The sequence below is a fragment of the Vanellus vanellus genome, assembly GCF_965231255.1.
Source record: "Vanellus vanellus genome assembly, chromosome: 7".
NCBI lineage: Eukaryota > Metazoa > Chordata > Aves > Charadriiformes > Charadriidae > Vanellus > Vanellus vanellus.
This window is the reverse complement of record NC_138912.1, coordinates 38,497,995-38,518,091: the sequence shown is the minus strand read 5'-3', so window position 1 is coordinate 38,518,091 and position 20,097 is coordinate 38,497,995. Positions and strand designations below refer to the sequence as shown.

Sequence of the window (20,097 nt, the reverse complement as noted above, 5' to 3'; positions counted from 1 at the left end):
CGGGCATAGCCCCGCTGCAGCCCTGCACCCACCTCCCGCCTTCTTCCTGCCCTGCTCCTCAAATTAACCCTGCGGGAGCGCTGCCCTGCCGCCAGGGAGAGCGCTTATGTAGGATAATCCCTAAAATTTTCCGCACAGAGCCGCCCGCCCTTCCCGCCGCCCGCCTCCCCTCAGCTGCGCCGCCCGCCCTGCGCATGCGCGGCACAGCCGCCCGCCCGAGTCTCGCGAGAGACGGCGATTGGCGCTCTTGTGGCGGCGGGACGGGACGGGACGGGGCGGTGAGGCGGGATGGGGCTGCTGGAGCAGTGCGAGGCCGCCTTTGGCTCCCCCGACCTCTACTGCGTCCTGGGCGTGCGCCGGGAGGCCTCGCTCGAGGAGATCCGCCGCGCCTACCACCGCGCCTCTCTCCGCGTACACCCCGACCGCGCCGAGCCCGATGCCAAGGAGGAGGCGACGCGGCGCTTTCAGGTGAGGGCGAGCGGCGGCCCCGACGGACTGACCGGGCGGGCTGACTGGGCTGGGGCAGACTGGGGCGGGCTGGCTCGGGCAGACTGACTGACTGGGGTTGGGGCTTGGTGGGGCTGGGGCTGGCTGACTGACTGGGGCAGACTGGGGCTGTCTGTCTGTCTGACCGGCCCCCGTGTCCCCACAGATCCTGGGCAAGGCGTACACCGTCCTGAGCGACGCGGAGCAGCGCGCTGTGTACGATGAGCAGGGCAGGGTGGACGAGGAGGGCGAGGCGCTGGGGGGCGAGCGGGACTGGCAGGAGTACTGGCGGCTGCTCTTCAAGAAGGTGAGAACCGGGCTGGGGGCTGGGGTCCGGCGGTGGGGCCCCGCAGGGCTCACTTCAGCGGGATGGCAAGCCCTCCGGGAAGGGGAAGCCCCCTGCTTCAGAGTTGTAGCTTTGTCTCCCTCACGGGCTTTGTGTAAAACACTAGGTTTTCTTATGCTGTCTCCTAAATCCCTCTGGTGAATAAATCCTGTAACTCAATAAGTGTTGCCTCTCTGCTTCAGATCACTGTAAAAGATATCAAAGACTTCGAAAAGAGCTACAAAGATTCGGAAGAAGAGCTAGCTGATATTAAAGCAGCGTACATGGATTTTGAGGGTGACATGGACAGAATAATGGAGTCCGTGTTGTGTGTGGACTATACAGATGAACCAAGAATACGGAAAATCATAGAAAAAGCCATTGACTCTGGAGAAGTCCCGTCCTACAAAGGTTTTGTAAAGGAGACTAAGCAGAAAATGCTCGCAAGAAAAAGGCGGGTAGGTTATATCAATCAGTCAGGGACCAAAGGGAAACATTTATAGTAAGTTTTTAATGTCTCTTGGTAGAAATAAATGAAACTGTTCTTAAGACAAACGTTTGCCACAGGAATGCTGGGTTACAGATCTTGCTCAGTATCTCTGACTTCCACATTTAGTCACCTGTGTTCTTCGCGCCCACCTACCGCAAACTGTTGCGAAAGGCTTTTGAATTGTAATGGGTTGTTGCCTATTACTTCTTTCTTTTATTTCATTGTTATACACAATGGCTTATTACAGTTTAGCATGTTTGTGCATTTACTTACAAAGCCATGAGTTGCTAGAGTTGTTAAGAAGTGTACATGGGGTGGAAATATATTGTGCTTACTTTTTGGCAAGTGTGAAATAACATTCTAAACTAAGTGGAACCTGGGTTGTCCAATCTGGGTTTTTTTTAGACACTTTGTAGAATGTTATATGCACATCACAGTAACCTTTCTCTAAGGTAAAGAAAATGTAATAGCTGCTAGGACTGAAAAAGTGTGGGTGGGGGGAACACAGATGGGGATGGACATTGCATTCAGTGTTGTGAAACAGCAAAAACCTGTCCCACTTTACGAAATTGTGGAACCAGAATGGGCTTTGTTTCACTGATTTCTCATCAGTGGCCAAACTTGGAAACTGTTCATGTTTCCTTGCAGCTATTTGTATACAGATGCAAAAAAAAAAAAAAAAAAAAAAGTTTGGCAACCACTATAAGACTTTGTCAAGTAACATGTAAAATACTTTTTTAAAAACTAGTTTGGTATTTTAGGCAGAAAAAGAAGCTAGAGAGGCAGAAAAGACTAAAGAAGAACTGGGTCTTGGTGGAGAAGATGACTTGAAAGCGCTGATTCAAGTAAGGCTTTTTATATCTGTTGAAGATAATTATGTTACTGGCTTATAATAGTGTTTTCCCTGAGCATCTCTGTATTTTGGATCCTTGCAACTCTTCCAAGTTCCTGAGGTTAAAACCTGACCTTAATGTTAACTATACTTACTTTAATTAATAGTCAGAGTATGGTATGGATTTTATTACCTGTGTCTTCTTAAAATTAACAAAGCTATTCTAATATCCTTACTGCAATCAAAATATTTAACTTCTAGTTTTAGGCAGTTAGGAAGCGTTAATGATTGTTTCCTTCTGAGGGATTCCATAAAGATGTAGAAGTTTATAGGTCTTACTATTTTGTTTTTGTATCTTGGTGATCAGGAAAGAAACACTTCACATTTTGCTTTTCAGAATGTTTTCTCTTTCTTCTTTCTTATTGTCCAGTGGGCTTCATAGAATGTTCATGCCTCATTGTAAGAGTTTTCAGTCTAAACTAGAAATTGCTTTGCTTTTCCTAGCCTTACAAGTTTTTTTTTTATAGTTGTTCTTAACCTCCATCTTGATACTTCTGGAAGTTAGGTATAGAGCCTAGAGTATGCAAGTAGGCTTTTGCTTGACAGTACTATACCTCCTGTAGCTTGTACTGCCTGCCTAATATATTCCGAGATCTTATGTAGCTCTTTAACTTCAATAGTATAATCTGTATTGGGAAGTAGTAAAAGTTTTGAGGTTTGTTGTTTGTTGTTTTCCCTCCTTCAGAGCAGAAATAAAGATCGAAAAAAGGAAATGGATGACTTTTTGGCGCAACTGGAAGCAAAATATGGGAATAAGGCTAAAAAAGGAGGAAAGACAACTGCAGGAAAGAAAGGAAAGAAATAAAGAACTTTGTAGGCTGAAATATCAGGTATTGTTTTGTATGGGAACACGTGGATTTGGGAGAACCTCCGAGTTTTTTCTGGACTACTGTTTCAGAGTGTGTGTGCATCAACTTGCTGTGACGGGGCAGGTATGATACAGAATGCATCATGAAGAAGAAAGACAAAGCATTCTGGTGCTACTGTTTAAAATACTGTGGATGCTCTTCAGTTAAGATCAAACAGATTCTTGACTAAAAGTTTTGTTACAGTAAGGAAGTGGCATGATGTTTGGGATGCCTAGGTGTTTATGAAACTTGTGTTAAAGCACCTTCCTTCCAAACACCCAGCTGATGGGTAAAACAACGTAATCCCACACCTTTAAGAGTCTTCAGTGCCGGCTCCTGTGGCTTCTGAGTTGGAAAACCTTATCTTTTTGCCAGTCACGTTTCTTTTGTAACAAACCTTCTGCTGTTTTTAAAGGTCTTTGCACTTCAGCCCAACAGGTGTTTTTCAGGTATTCCAGTTGGTTTTATAAACTTACTTTGGAAAATTGCAGATTTAATAAATGAGAAGTTTTTGCAGAATTCTGTCCTATGTTGCTTTCCCAGGCCTCTGTACACTTTCTAAGCAGCTGTTCTAAGCAAGCTGATTGCCTTGACTCTTCTGACTGATTTCCGTCAAGTAAATATACTTTTCTATAGCAGCTGAAAATATGGCTGTATTGTTAACTGTGGCGTTAGTGCTGGTGATACCATGTTAGATGAAAGGGCCACCTAGTGTTTGGTCTTTGATTGCCTGTGGCAGATGCCTTAGGAAGAATATGAGACCGCAGCAGGTATGTGACTATGCAGAAATTCTCTTAACACACAGAGGTGAGGTACTAAACTTAAAAATTCACAGAACGGAGTTGGTTCTGTGTATTCCTAGGGTTTCTGATGTCCCATGACAAGGAGTTCCAAAGCTTAGAAATGTATTGCACGCTATTTCAGTAGCATCACAGTAAAGTCTGCTGTAGGATGGTAGTGATTGGCTACTTCATTGTATTTGTCAACACTTCTGTTATTACAGAATTAATTAACTTCTGAAATAAGATGTGCAAATACTCGGAAAGTTTTTGCTTCAGCTGGTTTTAAACCACTTGACATAGTGTGCAGGGGGATGAATCCGAAGGGTAACTAGTTTTCAACGTACTCTGTAGCTCAAAGGAATGAGGCTGGCTTTATTTTGTGGATCACTTTTTCAAAGGCTTACGAGCCACAGGGTCAACGCTTACTTTTTAATTGAAGGTCCTCACTGCATCAGTGATACCATTCAGGACCTGACTATTTAACGGAGCTTCCTGGGGGGAAGCTAGAGGTAGATGGTACTCTGTTCCCTTTTACTTGCCTGCTTTCAAAAGTTAGCCTGATTCTGAGAGTACAGCATATCATTATGTTGCATAACACGACTTGAACGTTACTTTTACTACAAAAAATAGGTATCTAACAGCCCAGGAGAAGTCTCTAGTGTCAACCATCTATAGAAACCAAGAATTACCCTACGATGAGACTGTTTTCACTTCTTTAATGCACTAACTCCTCTAGGCTATAAAATACTACATTATGTTACGAGAAGTCTGTTCAAGTTCATTTGTGTATTTAAGTAACTCTACGCACCAGGGCTACAGAAAAATAACTTGGTCCCTGAGGAATGGCACGGGATGCTTATCTCCAGTTAGCTTGAGATAACTAAATGACACACTATACAATGTTCTGGTAGTCTTAGTTCTTAAGAGAGATGGTATTTTGAAAGAATTGAGTGAACAGAGACTTCTCTTTAGCATTGGTTTATCTCTATGCAAACTTAAGAGGTTTAGATGGAGCTTTTTTCCCCCTTTAGAAATGCAAAGGAAAGCTAACCCAGTCACATTTGCACAGTTCTGGTTTGCTTTCTTTTCCCTTGTGGAAATCCCTGGATCAACTGGACTCAAGAACTTCAATACTGATTAAAAATTATTAGCTGTTCTGTAGGTACCACTAACATTTGATAGACTGCATAACTTGGAGTGGGGAAATAGGGGAGCCACTTCATAAAGAATACTGACAAGTTTTTCCATTATGAATTGTAATTTGGAAAATATTAAAAAGGAAATTTAGAAAAAAAGTGCTCTTTAATTGGATTATGAAGGAACAATTATTTTCATGCAGTGTCCTAACTTTGTTAAAATACAGTAAGTTGTTATCCTCACCTTATCTTTACACTTACTTGTAGTCTGGCACTTACTGCTTTGGAAGTAAGACCTTCAACTTATCATTTGTTTTGAGAAGCTTGTATTTCATGTGTTTATCTTATTTTGGAGCAACAAGGGCAACTATGGTGAATACCTCCGGTATGTCTCGCACACAGTGCAAAACACATCTACTAAAAGCGATGTTGCATCTGCAGGTTGTGGAACTTCACGGTGGAGTGCAGAAATCTTGTATAACTGCAGGTATTTTTAGAAAGGGAGTCTGACCTGTTCTGTGAAATGACCATAACATCTCTCACCAGGAAGACAATGTACTTTCCTTGAATACTGTCTGGAACTACTTGCAATAAGATACTCCTTTTTGCCTCTTAGACCTTCTTTAGTCACTCGAGGAAGAGGTATAAGTATATAAGACAGGAAAAATCAGTGGCATGCTACCCTTAAAACTGTCAGTTCTGTCCATCTGGTTTGCTACCTTTTTTTTACGCAACTGTGTTAATATCTGCTGCAATTACTACAGGATTCACAACTTGTCTAAATTGAGCAGTATCATGTGGAGTGCTTGCTTTTGATAGTATAGTATTGCTTTAAACATATAAATATAGCTTTAAAAATTTAAATTACTACTGCTACAGAAGGCCTGATCAATCTTTTGTAGAGCTAACGGAAAACTCAGCAGGTTCCACAGTACCTGCCTGTAACAACATGAATCAGACACAAGCCAGGAATGGGAAAACAGAGAGCGTTTGCTAGATTTTCTAGGAGCTAGGCTTTACTGTCCATTGGAGTATATTCACCCTTCCACTGGAGTATAACTTTTTCTACTGGTAGAAAATGGAATGTTTAAGTATACCCCTTCTAATCTTTGGCAGCTGCTTCTTAGATTTATATAAAAATAATTATTCATAAGGAAGGGTGTTTGAAAACTCTCTGTAAACAACATTGACATTGCTGAGAATGAGATGTGGTTCATGACTCTCTGGAGATGGATGAATACTTCTTCATGGCATGTCAGAACCCCTGTTTGCTTTTTGTGACTGATCCACTTCGATGGTGGGCTTTCACAGAACCATGCAGCTGAAGACCTAATAAACAGAGATTGTGTAAAACTTGAAGACTTCTGGAAGGTATTAAAATTAAGTTTCAAATACATCTCCTTTAGCTTAAAATTAAAATGCCTCTTTTTTTGGCATTTTGCATTTTGTTCTAATACGTATCAACTGCATTATGTATAACTTAACTCAAGTTTGAGACAAGTGACTGACCTTCCAAAAGAGGCAAAGTTTGTGCTTTCATGTTTGCTGCATTGCAGGGAACTACTGTATTCCTTGATATCTCACAAAGCATTCAAGTCTACAAACTTACTTTACTGCTATCAATTTTTTTTTGTTTGTTTATACAGCAGTCGTAAAACTCATCTTGCATTTAAAGATACCAGGTTGCTTTTTTTTTTTTGGACAGGAGCAGATAGTTATTGTTATTTCAGTAGGGACCACTCTTTTCTGGCGTAAAAACAGATTACTTCAGTTTAGTGCCTTTGTTAAACTCAACTTGCCTCTTGTACCACTTATAGTAGCAGTAGTAGGCCATTCAGCTATTAAACAAACTAAAAGACTTCTCCTGTCCTCCAGTGATCACCCACGTACTTGCTACCTTAACCTTTGCTGCTTCCATCAACTTTTGCAGCTTCAATCCTGTCTTGTTAGTTTATGTAGGAAATTCTGACAACTCCATCAGGTATCCAAAAAAACTGTGATGAAAGGAATCCCCTGTAACTTGTCTTGATGGACCTAGTTTTCAGAAAGTGCGTCTAATCCCCTGCTTTGTGCCACCCATTCCAGGTGGAGGTGATACTTAGCATCAATGCAAAGTTAAGTCAACAGGGAGTGCTCAGGGTGAACTCAGGTGAGAGTTACAAAGACAGCATTCAGAAAAGCTCTTCCAGAGCACAAAAGTTAACTTTTGCTCTGCCATAATCTCTGAACAAACTCCATTTCAACTGACTAGCCTAGCTCTTTGTGTGCGCCATGAGGTGAAAAACCGAAATCTCTGAAGGTAAAGTTTAAATAAGTAAGGTTCATTGGTCTGCTGTAACACTTGTGTACACACGTGCAACTTAGTCTTGTAGCTTCCTACTATGAAAAAAGAACCACAACCCTGGTTGTGACTGTGTGGCTATTCTGAAGCATATATGAAGACTATTTTCCAAGTGTGCTAACTGTAAACAATTTAAGGAGATGACTTTGCAGTGAAGGAAGGGAAACAGGAGGGAAGAGTATGCACTCCATTCACAACACAAATGCCTTCCTGATGCCTTGATACTTTGATCAATTAAAAAGAAGTCATTTTAGATGTGATTCGTTTTAGGTTATGCCAAGTAACTCTATAAAAGTTCATTTGAGTGTTACAAATAAACAGTACAACCATACTCTGATTTCAGAGCATGCATGTGAATTGTACTGGTACAGTTAACTGGCTTTAAAATATACTTTGAGTTGATCTAGTGCAATTCTAGTACAATCTCTCCCAGGTACAGTGGAAATAAGTTTCTTTTGGACATAATGCAATTTCTTTCAGTTGTATAGCTGAGCAGAAAAATCCTTGGCCAGAAAGTAGTTGTTGCTAGTTCTGTTTAAATTGGCAAGTTCTGCTCTTAATTGGACATGAGAGGCATTGGGGCTAAATACATTAAGCTTCCTTAAAGGATTTAACATACTACGTGTTAATAAAATAAAAAAACAACCACACACCCAATCGTACTCTACATGCAAGTATAAAACTTGTATAATGGAAAATTTAAAACGTGAAATAGGTAATTGTATTGAGGAGGTTTTTCAAAGTTCTATGTAGGAAATGCATCCCTGTCCCAAAAGCTTACCTCTTGCCTGATCTTACTAAATTCTGGGACTGATAAGCATACCTGAACCTGTCGATCCTTTGCTTGTCCAAGATTGACTATAATCAATAACAGTGCAAGAACGGCGGTGCTGTGGATCTGGCTGAAAAGACAGTTCAAGTTATTTATGTTTGCATGAAAAACTTTTAAACATCAGCATTAAAATAGAACTACAAACTACTTAAACATATGTATTTCCCAATTCATAAGGTGTTGTAAAGGTCTGACTTGAGCATTTACAAGACTAAGGAGACTTAAATCAACTTTAGGAGTGGAAAATATACTTTTATAGCACTCTTACTTAGAATGTTTACTGGGCCAGTTAAAGGCATATTCACCACTTCTGGAAAGTGTTCTGTTTCAAAATAGATTTAGAAAGTTTGTACATTCCTAATTGCTAAGTCAAGGATGTTGAAATTAAACGCAGAAACCAAACCAGCAGCTAATTGAAAGCTATTGTTGAAGTTATAGCTTTTAAAGCTTAGATAAAAATTCTTTGTTAGCTAGGACAAGATATAGCAGTAGAGTAGGTGTTTCAGTAAATTAAACCAAGAGTATTTAATTGGTTTTGGACATTAACAGCACAGCCACCTTGTGCAAGAAAGCAATGAAGACTATCCTACCCTTGGTTTTCCAAATATAGCTGTAGGAATGACTTCCTACTGTCTATGCAAAACTTTAAAGCTTCCTTTCCTACCCCACAGTTCTTAAGCCTTCACAGAAGACGCTGGATCACCAGTGCAGATAACAGGCTGAATGTTACACCTAAGGTAACACTTGGCTTCTTCCACAAGCATCTCAAACTTGTGTTTTTCAGGAAACCACCAGCTGCATATAGGTGTAGTCAGGAGCTGGCTGTGGGGGCTCTAGTGCAATAGCTATCCATGAACAAGTGACTTGCCCTGTTTGTTTCAGAAGTGCCAACCAATGATGTTTCTGTTAACCTGTGAGTATCTAATCAAGTGGCAAACTTGATGAACTGATCACCTGTGACATTTGGTTCTCGAGTAATGTTTACCTATGTTAATTGTCAAAGCACCCTATTCGGTAACTAAGGATGATTTAGTATAATTTGCCATACTTTACCAAGAACGTGCTGGCTCTGTTAGGCCTGGAGAAATGATCAGGTAAGAAAAGTCGCTCCTGTTGCTGCTGGTGGGTATCTTCTTGTGTTGTTACACTGTGAGCTCGACTTGAGTTCCCTTGAGATTTCTGCATTGAAGAATAACAGTTATGACTTTTTCTTACTGCAGCAGTACATTTAAAATAATTAGCCTAGGAATTAAAGATGGTTTTCCAAGTCAATCATGCTACACCTAGTTATGGGGAGGAAAAACTTCTAGCATTAATTGGAATTAAAGCATTCAATTCTGGGTGATGCTATAAGTCAAAATTTCTGTGGCATTTTTTGTGCATCTGTTTCAGTTGCTGTTACTTACAAGACAACAAATAAACTGGAACTCTTGGGTTGGGTAATTGATCAGCAGTGACTACAATTTTACACTGTTCAATAATAAAATTAAATGATTGCATGTATTACCGTTTGCCTCTGGGAGCCTGCAGTGCTCGTGTGCTCTGCCACACTGGTGGTACTGATAGGTGGCAGGAGGTTATTTCGGCTTAGCGGCAGTGGGGAGGGTGAGGTCAGCTGCTCATGTGCAGTCAAACTAAAATGTGCCAATAAGAACAGAAAAAGCATACAGTTTATATGTTTGGCATTGTGTAAACATACAATATTGTCAGTTTGTTTGGCATTATGTAGACAGTGTTAAAACCAAGAGCAAGGGTTGCAGCATTTTTCTGTGAGATCCTGCTGTTAGGGCTGACTATTGGAGACTATATTTGAGAGAGGAGTTCTGCAGCGGGTGAAGTTTTCAGAATGTTTAATATTAAGCACATAGGCAAAGTAAGTCTGAGAATGAATACCCCAGCAGAAATCCTGGGAATGGGTGTATATAAAAGCTAGTTGGTGGTTAAAATGCACCTCTCATCCAGTGCATTTTGAAGGAGTGTGCTGTGCAGCTGGTATTGCAGCATAAAGGTGTGTGTACGTAAAGGTGTCTTCATGAGCAGTTGCCAAACAATGGTAGAATCTTGTCTGCCCGTTCCCAGACATGGCATTATTTTCTGCTCTTTGTTCATGTCCTTGAGGATGAACTACTGCTTACTGATAACTTCAGCCTGGCTCATTGTTTATCTTCAATCGCTTAGAAAACAGCAGCAAGCTCTATTTTAAGCAGAGAAAGTAAAAAAAGCTACATAATGCAAATGCACATTGTAGCTCTTTCACTTGATTACAAGTGTCAAATAAAACATTGGGGGGGTAAAACAAGGCTTCTACCTTCTCCATATTTTGTTTGAGTATTTGAAGGAACCAGGTGCAAGAAGCTTTTAGAAGCCTTCTAAAGGGAGCTAAACCAATCTAATTGCACAAAATACAAAATGAATTAAGGCTTAGTCACAGGAGGCATGTAAGTATTCTATTTTCTAGATACAACCTTTTCATATGAAAGCCTTTTTCAAGTCTGTATATTATTGTGTGTCAGAGAAGCGCTAGAAATGATCAAGAGGCCTTAGCTCTATACATGTTTTGACTGAAGGAATGATGTTCTGTAAGAATACATTAGAAAAGCTTCAAACTATCATCACCATTTTAAAGACTACTTTCCTAGTGCTGTCTATATACATTTAAACATACATGCTAATATAATTAAAGGGGAGATGTTAACAATTGTTAAATTGATTGAAGCCTGAGGAAAGGGAACACAAGCATAAAATATTGGAAGAATGTAGAAATATCAGTTGCAAAGAGACACGGAACAAATCTCTAAACAGTACATGACAAAAATAACAGGCTGGATGAGTTTATAGGTAAACTGCAAAACTAAAAGGAAATTGCATCAAATTTACAATGTGGAATACAATATTTTAAACCCTGCATTGTTTCCTAATAGTTTGTAGTCCCTGTAAATGACTAAGCTCAATCACATCATTATGCCAAACAAAACCAAGATATTCTAGACATGATTGGAGGTTCACTGAGGTCAGTAAGAGCCCTTTGGTTATCTTCAGTTAGATTGGTAACAGGTTATCTAAGATGGGCACCTTTATAGCCCAGTCTGGGCTAGGGTAGTAACAGGCAGTTGATGACCAAAAACTGTGGACTTCCAAGTTCATCTTGAAAATAGGCTATAGAAAAAGAAAGCTGATGTCAAGAAAGAGATGGTGGCATTTGCTTTGCTTGTACTGGACAGGCTGAGAACTATAGTTCGTGTTCAAAACTGCCGATATATGTGCCTTGTAGCATAGTAAAAAAACTTTTGTCAACTCAGCTTCCTCAGGGGAAACTGCTTTAATGGGCAATTAATTTCTTTAATCAAATAATTCCTGTTCTTTCTATTCAACTGAATGTTCTTTGTATAAGCTGGGTTCTCTAAATACGGTAACTTGCAGTGAGAAACTGGTTTTGAAACATACAGTCGAGTTCCCCTGAAGGCATCGTCCACAGACGCTGGGGTCCCAGTATGAGAGTGGCTTGTGTCAATGGGATGCAGGGTACGTGGTGGTGGGTTTCGCCTTCTTGTGGAACGTGACAGGGATGATGTACTGAGCTCTAGAGCACGATTTGGCCACACTCTAGTAGAGAGGATGGAGCTGGAGCCTGGCCGTTTGTCATCCAGGTCCCTAACAAAACAATCACAAAACCAAAAAAGATATGATCAATATGACCAATAACTACCCTGTTACCAAAGTACTCATCTACAGGAGTCTCTTTTTTTCCTTTTTATATAACTATATAAAATAATTTACAGATAAATTAGAAAAGGCAAGGGGATGGAAAAGAAAAGAGAAGCCTATCTTCATTTTTTCCTTAACTATGAACTTTTTGATTGAGGATTCCAGTATAAAAGTCACAGACAGATTAAAAAAACCCCCACACATTGTATACACAGTTTTCACACCCGTAGTTCAGATCTAATACAAGTCCACTTCTCAGAAGTGAGCAAATCAGTTTCTCTATCCCATTCTGAGCTTCATCTCTTTTCAGGATGTCAGTGCCAACAGTAATGCCACAGCTGTTCACTAAATCAGCAGCAAGAAGACAGAAAACCTGTACTCGAGGCATACTGTTTCATACAGGATAAAAACATAGACAAACAAGCAGGAAAATAATTGAAAATTGCTTTCTCCAGTGTAGAAAATTATCTCACGACGTTTTGGGTTGAATTCCTCTTATTATGAGAGTGCTCTACTTCACAACTGATCGTCTATAGTTCTTACGGTGTTTTCTCCATTACAGGCAGATTCCTTTGCTGTAACTGGATCCCATGTATCACCATCAAGCCATTTAGATTACGTTGAGAGCTGCTACTTGACCCTTGAGAGAGATTTACCTGAAAGTTTAAAAAATAAGTTAATTACTGTTTGGCAGAGACATACACACATATTTATGGATTTTGTCCTTGTAAATAGTTTTGGAGGAAATAAATTAATTTCTTCTATGACATCCAGATAGATACTCAGTTATATTATTTCCCCCTCTAAGACAGGCATCTTAGCATTCCATTTTCCTTGCAAATGGTAATGCTTAGCAAATGTTTCCCACCCCAACTGAGCTTCTCATTTGCATGACAGGATCTTCCACCAATGGCTATAATCAAAAGCTTTACGAAACTGATTTTCAGTGTGTGCTGACATTTTATGTCAAGAACAGAACTGCAAACTCCTTTCTTGGAATACAGACTGATCTGGAAAACCATCAAATTCCACCCACCGTAACGACAGCAAATGGAAAATACCAGAGCTTTAATCTCTCCAGCATACATACTTGAGGTGTTTTTCTCCTCTTTTTGCTTTTCCGGCCACATCTGGGTTTTGGGCACTACGCATACAGTACGGGAAACATGAGGAAGAGGCAGGGGATAGAAATAAGGAGAAAGAAATAAAAAGAAATAAGACGGAAAGAGTTGAATTAAAATGGAGTTAAGCAGATAACACTTTGGTGCTCACTGCTCTAGGAGCAGATTGTCTAAAGCAGATTATATAGTCAAATTCAGTGTCTGAGAAAAAAAAACAGTTTTACAACTGCACTGAGATTTGTCCTCTATTGCCTGATGAGATGAGTTAACTATAGATAAGCTAGTGAGAATGGCATCTCATGCACGCAATCCTTGATCTCACAATTTAGTTCAAACATCATTACAGTATAGAACTATATCGTTAATGAACAGTCACCACATGGTTGTCTGATACATATATAAAATTTTAAGTTTTAAAGAGAAAAGTAGGAATTAAAACTTGCAACTGAGGAGTAACAGAAGCGTTGGAAAGGACAGTCAGCATTCATACAAAACCCAAATTAGTTATGCATCTAAACAGTTCCCTGACGTACTCAAATCTGTTTGCTTAGGTAGCGCTGTATTGATTTGTCCCTACACGAACTAGCTGGCTAAAAATACTTACCAGATTTGATGTCACTGAGGGCATTTTAGCTTGCGGCACACGAGGTAACAACACTGGCAGCGGATCAAACTGCAAAGGGCTTTCGGCATCAGCTCTGATTGTTTCTACTGTTATGATATTTTTCTCATCATCTATGCAAAGCAACAGAGAATTCCTGTCAATACAGACTATTGGCGTTGCTAGTTGTGGACAGTACTACGAATCCAACTTTTTAAAGGAGAGTCCTCTTAGATGGTAAACTCTATTAAATCTTTTGAAAGCATGCCTCGCACTGTTAGCCAAGTAAATACCCCCCAAAGAGATTATTCCCAAATACATCTCGCTCTCATTGCATCCTTGCAAAATTAAGTAACTGAAATCCCCTTGTGAATCTTCAGTTTAACTGTGATCCTTACCAGAGGCTGACCCTTCCCAGTGTCTGCAGATTAATTCTTCCATGCAGCCCAGGACTTCACTCCACACATCATCAAACACAAACGTGAGCACAGAATCCTTCATGCAGGAATACGGAGAGATAGGAGGGAACCCCAATTTCCGTCTACCAGAGGACAGTCCCATTTTCCTCTCTTGCAACTCTTCCTCCCTGTAAAAATGTAAGCATTACCTGTAACATAAACACATTTTCTTTGTCTCCTTTTTTTTTTTGCATTTATTTAGTATCATTAAAATATCAGCTAAGGCCACATTTCTGTTCTGTTTTCTCTTAAACTGAAATAGGTCAAGGCAGCTGGCCAAATAGCTCAAAGACACTACTTCAGGAAAAGTTTTGTATTTAGCACACTATTATTTTCTGAGAGCTGATAGTTTAATAAACAGCAATATCAGATAACAGTCTAATAGTGAAAGAAGCAAGCTTCTGTACATTGGGCACTGGAACTTTTATTTCTTCCAGAATCTACCACTGACCTAAATGAAAAGTGACTGAGACAATCACCTTATTACTGCACGCCTTGGTTTCCTCGTACAGAATGATTATAAATGATACTTCATGGATAATAATTTACAATGGATATCAAAGTTCCATTTAAAAATAAATATTAATAGTTACAGTGATATTTGTTTATCACATTGTTAAGCTCCATATCTAACATCACCACAGAATTCTGAAGATGAGAGAGGAACGTTACTACTCATGACTGTTTAATGCCACTCTTGGCCTGCTGTTCTAGCAGCCAGGAGGTGTTCAGGGCAAGGGCTTAATTCAGTTTTAGACAATTAGACATAATCAATGAGATGGGAGAGAAACCAGAATTCATAGCAGCAAGTGGTCTTTGCTGCAGACTCTCCCACAATGCAAGAGGTATCATAAAGTGTAAAAAAAAAAAAAGAAAGTTTACAGAAGGGAAAAATAATACTGATGCAAGCACATTTATTATGCTTTCATATGTACTCCCTGAATTAGTACCTAACATCAAAAGCTACAAACTTTGGGGGGGGTGGGGGGGGGGAGCGGGAAGAAAAAGCTATAATACTTCTAGCATTATTTTACAGAGACAGATGTATTGTTTGGTGCAGCAATGTCTCTCTGGCCTGGTCAATTTGAATCTCATGGTCCATGCAGCTAAGTGGCTTTATTTATTAAAACCAATTAAGTAGTTAGGAACTGACAGTACCATCCAGAGTCCTTACCCAGGCCATATGTTCATATTGTTGGGTTGAATAAAGTAAAGGGGCAAAAAGAATCCTCTATGCCACCCTTAATCCTTTCTTCTTAGGATAAAAATAGTGGTAATTATTTCTTGGCAAGCACCAAATCCACTCTAATTCCTAAATTACCACTGAAAATCTGCAAAGGTACAGTTCTACCCAAAATGCTAGTACAAAACGAAAGCAGCACACTGCTAGTGCATAACAACCAACAATGAATTTGACTTAGTATAAAAAAAGAATGGCATTTAAACAAGTTTTGTTAACTGTGCCAATAACATAGCAGGCTCTTCGTTATGGTGGAATGAATTATTTAAACCAGGCACAAAAATGGCTAGTATGAAAAAAACCAAAAAAATCAGAAAAATAATTTAGCAAAATAAATTGCTTTAGGAAATGCATTGGGAGAATTTCCGGTGCCCTAGCAACCTCAGGCCTTTGAAAGTTCTTTAGAGGAAAAATATGAACGAAATTAATTGATAAAGTATTTGATGAATTAACATCAAAACCAAATATATATTTTAACAGCAGAAATTCCAGGACACTGGTACTAGTTTCTGTCTTAATATCCAATACTTACGCATCTCTGTGGTCAAATGCTAAATATTCCTCCATTATGCCTTCTGAGACAATTACTCCATCTTCACCTTCTTCGCTCTCTGGAGAACATGAGGTCGGAGACTTGGAACGGTCAGCCTTTTTGTGAACGGGAGTAACAGAAAGAGGTACCTTCTTGCCAAAAACACTAAATCTGAACAGGTGACAGTTTTCAGAAAGCAGAAATGAAAATAAGTTGTTATTCCACTTCAAATTGCAGCATTTGGTGCATTCTAAAACATTAAATAGTAAAAGTAGTACTAATGTAGTGCTTTGTATTTTTGAACTTCTACACAAATTTAATAGATGATTAACAATAAAACCAGCTACAATACATACATATTCTTAAGAAGTCAGCAGCAGCAAAGGTATTTCTATTTACTGACCGGTTTATTGTCGTTAGCAACAAGCGCAGCTATGCAGTCTTGCTATTCAGAATGTACTGCTTTTAGTTAAAAAGTGTGCTGTGTGCTTTTAGATTAAAAAAAAATAATTATGTGATGCATCCAAAGCTCAGCCTAACAGAACGGAGTAAGGCTTCACGTTGTAAGAAGCCTGTCACTGTGGTCCACCAAGAACAAAATTACCTTCCCACCTTGGTACGGTCTGGGTTAACTGTCGGTACTTACTCATTAGAATCTTTTTCTCGTGGTGAACTTACATCTGAGGACCGTAAACTGCCAGAAGGTGAACTTGAATACCATCCATACCCTTCATCTGTGGGCATCACTATCTGCTTCCCCACAACCCTGCCACGGCAAAAGCAAAGGAGAAATAAATCAGAAAATGTTGAAAGCTAAGATTATTGAAGTGCCCAAGAACACACAGCAGCAAATCCTAAACATTCTACAGGGAAGCTACGTGGTTTTCTTGGTGATAGTTTAATGTGGTTTCCGGTGTTTTCCCTAGTACGGATTGCTTCAAGTCAGGTAAATACATAAAGAAAATTTTGCTTGGTTTTTTACACTCTGTTAATTGTCAGACTTTTGAATTTGACTATTCCAGTACATGTAATGAAGATTTAAAATTTAAGTTTCCAGATAGCCATAAGGACAGCTGGGTAGGAGGATTTTTAAATTAAGCACCTGGCTTTTAGCTGTACCATACACCTTTTCTAAGAGAATTTTGCTATGTTAAAGCAAAGCCAGTTGCAAATAGCAATAATCCTCTGGCAAGGAACCAAACATGAGATAGCAGAGCATTTATTAATGACAATGGCAGGCACACTACCAGAGTGATCTTTTTATCTCTATCTACTATATAATTGCATAAAACCATGCTGCTACTAATGTTGTTTTAAAAGCAGCTTGCCCTTTTATAACTCTGTGATGGCCCTAGCACGAATTTATTAATAAAATACCTGAGATGAGGAAAGTTGGCTGTCCACTGGTGGCATTCTTCCCGCAGTCCCTCAACGTGCACATTTTCTTTCTGCTCATAGAGAAGCTCATCAATTTGTCTGAACATTTGCTCAACTTGTTGCGTGGCAGCTTTATCAAACTCCTAGAAAGGAAAGTTATTGAATAAATACCCAGTGAATAGCATTTGGAGGGTTTTTTTTAATTGATTTTTTTTTTATAATTGAAAAAGAAAACTATTTATTTGAAGCTTAGTGGGACTGATTTAACCGTTCCATTTCTTTTGCATAGAAAGACATTAACTTTAAATCATTTCCACCCCGGAGATGATGCAGACTGCTGTTAGGACTGATGGTAGCCACATAAAAAGCTTACATTGACACAATAGAAAAACTATTAAAACATTTTGAAATATCTGTATTATGATATTAAGTTAAAGACACAGTAATTTACATAGAAGAAATCAGAGCAGGAAGGATAAAATTCAGTGACATTTTAATGAAATGGAAAATTTGTTGCTTGCAATGTCCACAGACAACAGCAAAACAAAAAGCAATGTAGACTGGTGTGAAACACTGTGGAAGTGAAGGATGTTTAGGACATTTGTTGTATGTTTTCGTGCAGCTAGAAAATGGGGTCAGTTCTTGGGTAATTTAAATCTAAACAGTTCCATCTCACCTCAGAGAAAGCAATAGCATGCTTTGTTTTGGTAGATGGGGAGTAAAACAAATATTTCTAAATGAAAATAATGTTTTAGGGGCTTACTATATTTTGAGAAACATGTGAGTATGCAGAAGTTTGATAAACTCACACCATGTGTCTGAAAGTCAGCCACTCATGTTTGGGATTCCACAGCAACAGCATTTATTATGCTGTAGAGATACACTTACGCATTCAATGATTCGCATTTCCAAAGTTTTAGATGGAAGTGCAGAATATTAACTGAATACATGAGCCTAATATGTTTTGATCTGAGAGAAAGGAAAGATGGGGAAGAGAGAAAAAAGATTTTCTTTCTATAACCACTATCGCGATTTATTGACAGATCCAATCCTCATTCTTATCCTGAAATATATTTGCAATGGTATTTCAAATGTCATTCTACCCACTGTGCTACATCTAGCTTGGATGATTATGTTCTACTCACATCATAGCCCCAAGAGAAGACCGAGCTGTCTTCGGTGGAGGCATCGGCGTAACTCTCACTAGCAGACCATGAATTACCATCATCAGCTGCAGCAACAGAGGGGTAATCCGATTCCTTCCAGATTTCAGACTCCCTGAAATGCACATATTAAGGAAGAAAAAAACCCAAACAACTATAAACAATGATAAGAACAGCAGGCAAGTAAACTTTTTTTTCTGTACAAAAAAGCATAAATACATCAGAAGAGGTCTTACCACTGATAGTGTTTTCACAGGTTAAATATTTACTTCTCAAGCATTTCAGCAGAAGCCATAGTACACAAGTAATTATAACAACTGTAACTCCTAATAATCTCAATGATATAGGAAGTCTAGAGGTCAAGCAAAACAAACACAGATTTACCTAAAATTATCTTAGTTAAGCTGCAGACTATTTCTAGTCCCAGTTCTGGACCACTCAGGAATTATTTTTATCTTTTCTCTTCTTGTTTCTGCCATAAAATTAGATGACACAGGCTATTTGGGAGCTGGGAACAGAACACGGCTACGCACTTTTTATTATTTCCAAAAGAAGGCGGCATGTTCTGCAGCGCTACAGGTCAGAGGTGAAGCCGAAGCCTACCGACTCAAGATAAAGGTAACTCAAACACCTGGTTTTGCCATCCTCTCTGGAAAAAGAATCGTTTTATGTTTCGACGGGTACCTTGAGCTCTTGCTGTGGCTTTCAGCCGTGGGAGTCGCTGGGCACACCTCAGCCCATGGTTCAGGCAGTGGATGATGCCGCAAGGCATGTTTTGGAAGTCCTGGTCTAAAACAAGAAATGGAACTCGTCATTATTTATAAAAATAAACATCTACAGAGTTCCTGAGCTTTACATGGTGGCAGGGAGTGGTTTCTGCTTTTCAATGAATGCACTGATTTGCATAGCAGAGCTCATTTATTATTATCAGAAGGGTAATTCTTGTTGCCAAAGCTTTAGAATTAAGGTATCAAACACGGCAATAATGGTCTTTGCTTACAAATCAGTGTCTCCCTTTAAACTTAAAATGTTGTGTTGTGAATTGGGCTACAGCTCTCTAAAAGCAGATATAACATCATTGTCCCTGTAAGAGACTTAGAATCAAACACAACAAGAGCGGCCACCAAACCAAGCAGTGGCAAGTGAGGAGAAATAGCTTTTGCTAGTTTTTTGTTTTTTTTTTTTTTCCAAAGTTTAGGTGTTTAGGGAAGAGGGACAAGAAAAATCAGAGTAGCTGGAGATGGAGGCATCAATGCAGGAACCCAGAGCAGCGACCTACCAAAACTGATGTATTTCTTTAAGCCTCTCGCCCCCCCCCCCCCCCCGAAAAAGCATCAGTTACCCCTTGGGTCAAGAAAAAATAGGCAAGAACAGGGATTTCACCGCGTTCTCTCACGCCTATATTTGTCGAGGGGCGAGCACCCCCCTGCCCCTGCTTGCCCTCACCCCGGCCGCCCCCCGACAATTCCCCCGGCACCGGGGCCGCCATCTCCGCCTCACACCCGGCCCCGCGGTACCCGGGGCCTCGGCTCGGCCCTGCCTAAGCACGGGGCCCGGTCTTCGCGGGGTAGCGGCGCCGGGGACCGGGACAAGCCGGGGGGGGGGGAGACGGCGGGGACTTACATCTCCAGAGCGCCGGGGGGCACCGGCTTCCGCGTGTATCGCGAGATCATCCTCAGCTCCGCCGCCCCACCGCTACAGCCGCCCGCCGCCGGCCCGCCGCCATGACGGCGCCCCACCCCGCGGGGAGGCGGAGCGCCGCCGCCCG

At 40.2% G+C, this 20,097-nt stretch overlaps 2 protein-coding genes across 3 annotated transcripts; one reads left to right on the top strand and one right to left on the bottom strand.

Annotated features, from left to right (window-relative positions):
* The first annotated feature begins 238 nt into the window (after positions 1–238).
* DNAJC9 (DnaJ heat shock protein family (Hsp40) member C9) lies at positions 239–3,705 on the top strand. 2 transcript variants are annotated; one of them, XM_082486252.1, is made up of 5 exons: positions 239–468; positions 653–793; positions 1,015–1,269; positions 2,067–2,146; positions 2,879–3,705. In XM_082486252.1, exons 1-4 carry the CDS (start codon positions 289–291, stop codon positions 2,130–2,132), a joined length of 642 nt encoding a protein of 213 aa, XP_082342378.1. In that variant the 5' UTR covers positions 239–288; the 3' UTR covers positions 2,133–2,146; positions 2,879–3,705. The 2 variants fall into 2 exon arrangements, with proteins under 2 accessions (XP_082342378.1, XP_082342377.1); XM_082486251.1 differs by having other exon boundaries at positions 2,063–2,146.
* A 2,509-nt stretch (positions 3,706–6,214) lies between these two features.
* Positions 6,215–20,002, bottom strand: FAM149B1 (family with sequence similarity 149 member B1; the record flags this gene model as incomplete). The annotated part of the gene is made up of 15 exons (XM_082486047.1): positions 6,215–6,288; positions 8,124–8,202; positions 9,186–9,311; positions 9,640–9,766; positions 11,577–11,783; positions 12,381–12,493; positions 12,928–12,981; positions 13,563–13,693; positions 13,958–14,145; positions 15,790–15,960; positions 16,436–16,555; positions 17,167–17,309; positions 18,312–18,444; positions 19,014–19,118; positions 19,953–20,002. The coding sequence occupies 15 exons, from the start codon at positions 20,000–20,002 to the stop codon at positions 6,215–6,217; spliced, it is 1,821 nt and encodes a 606-aa protein (XP_082342173.1).
* Positions 20,003–20,097: the final 95 nt, after the last annotated feature.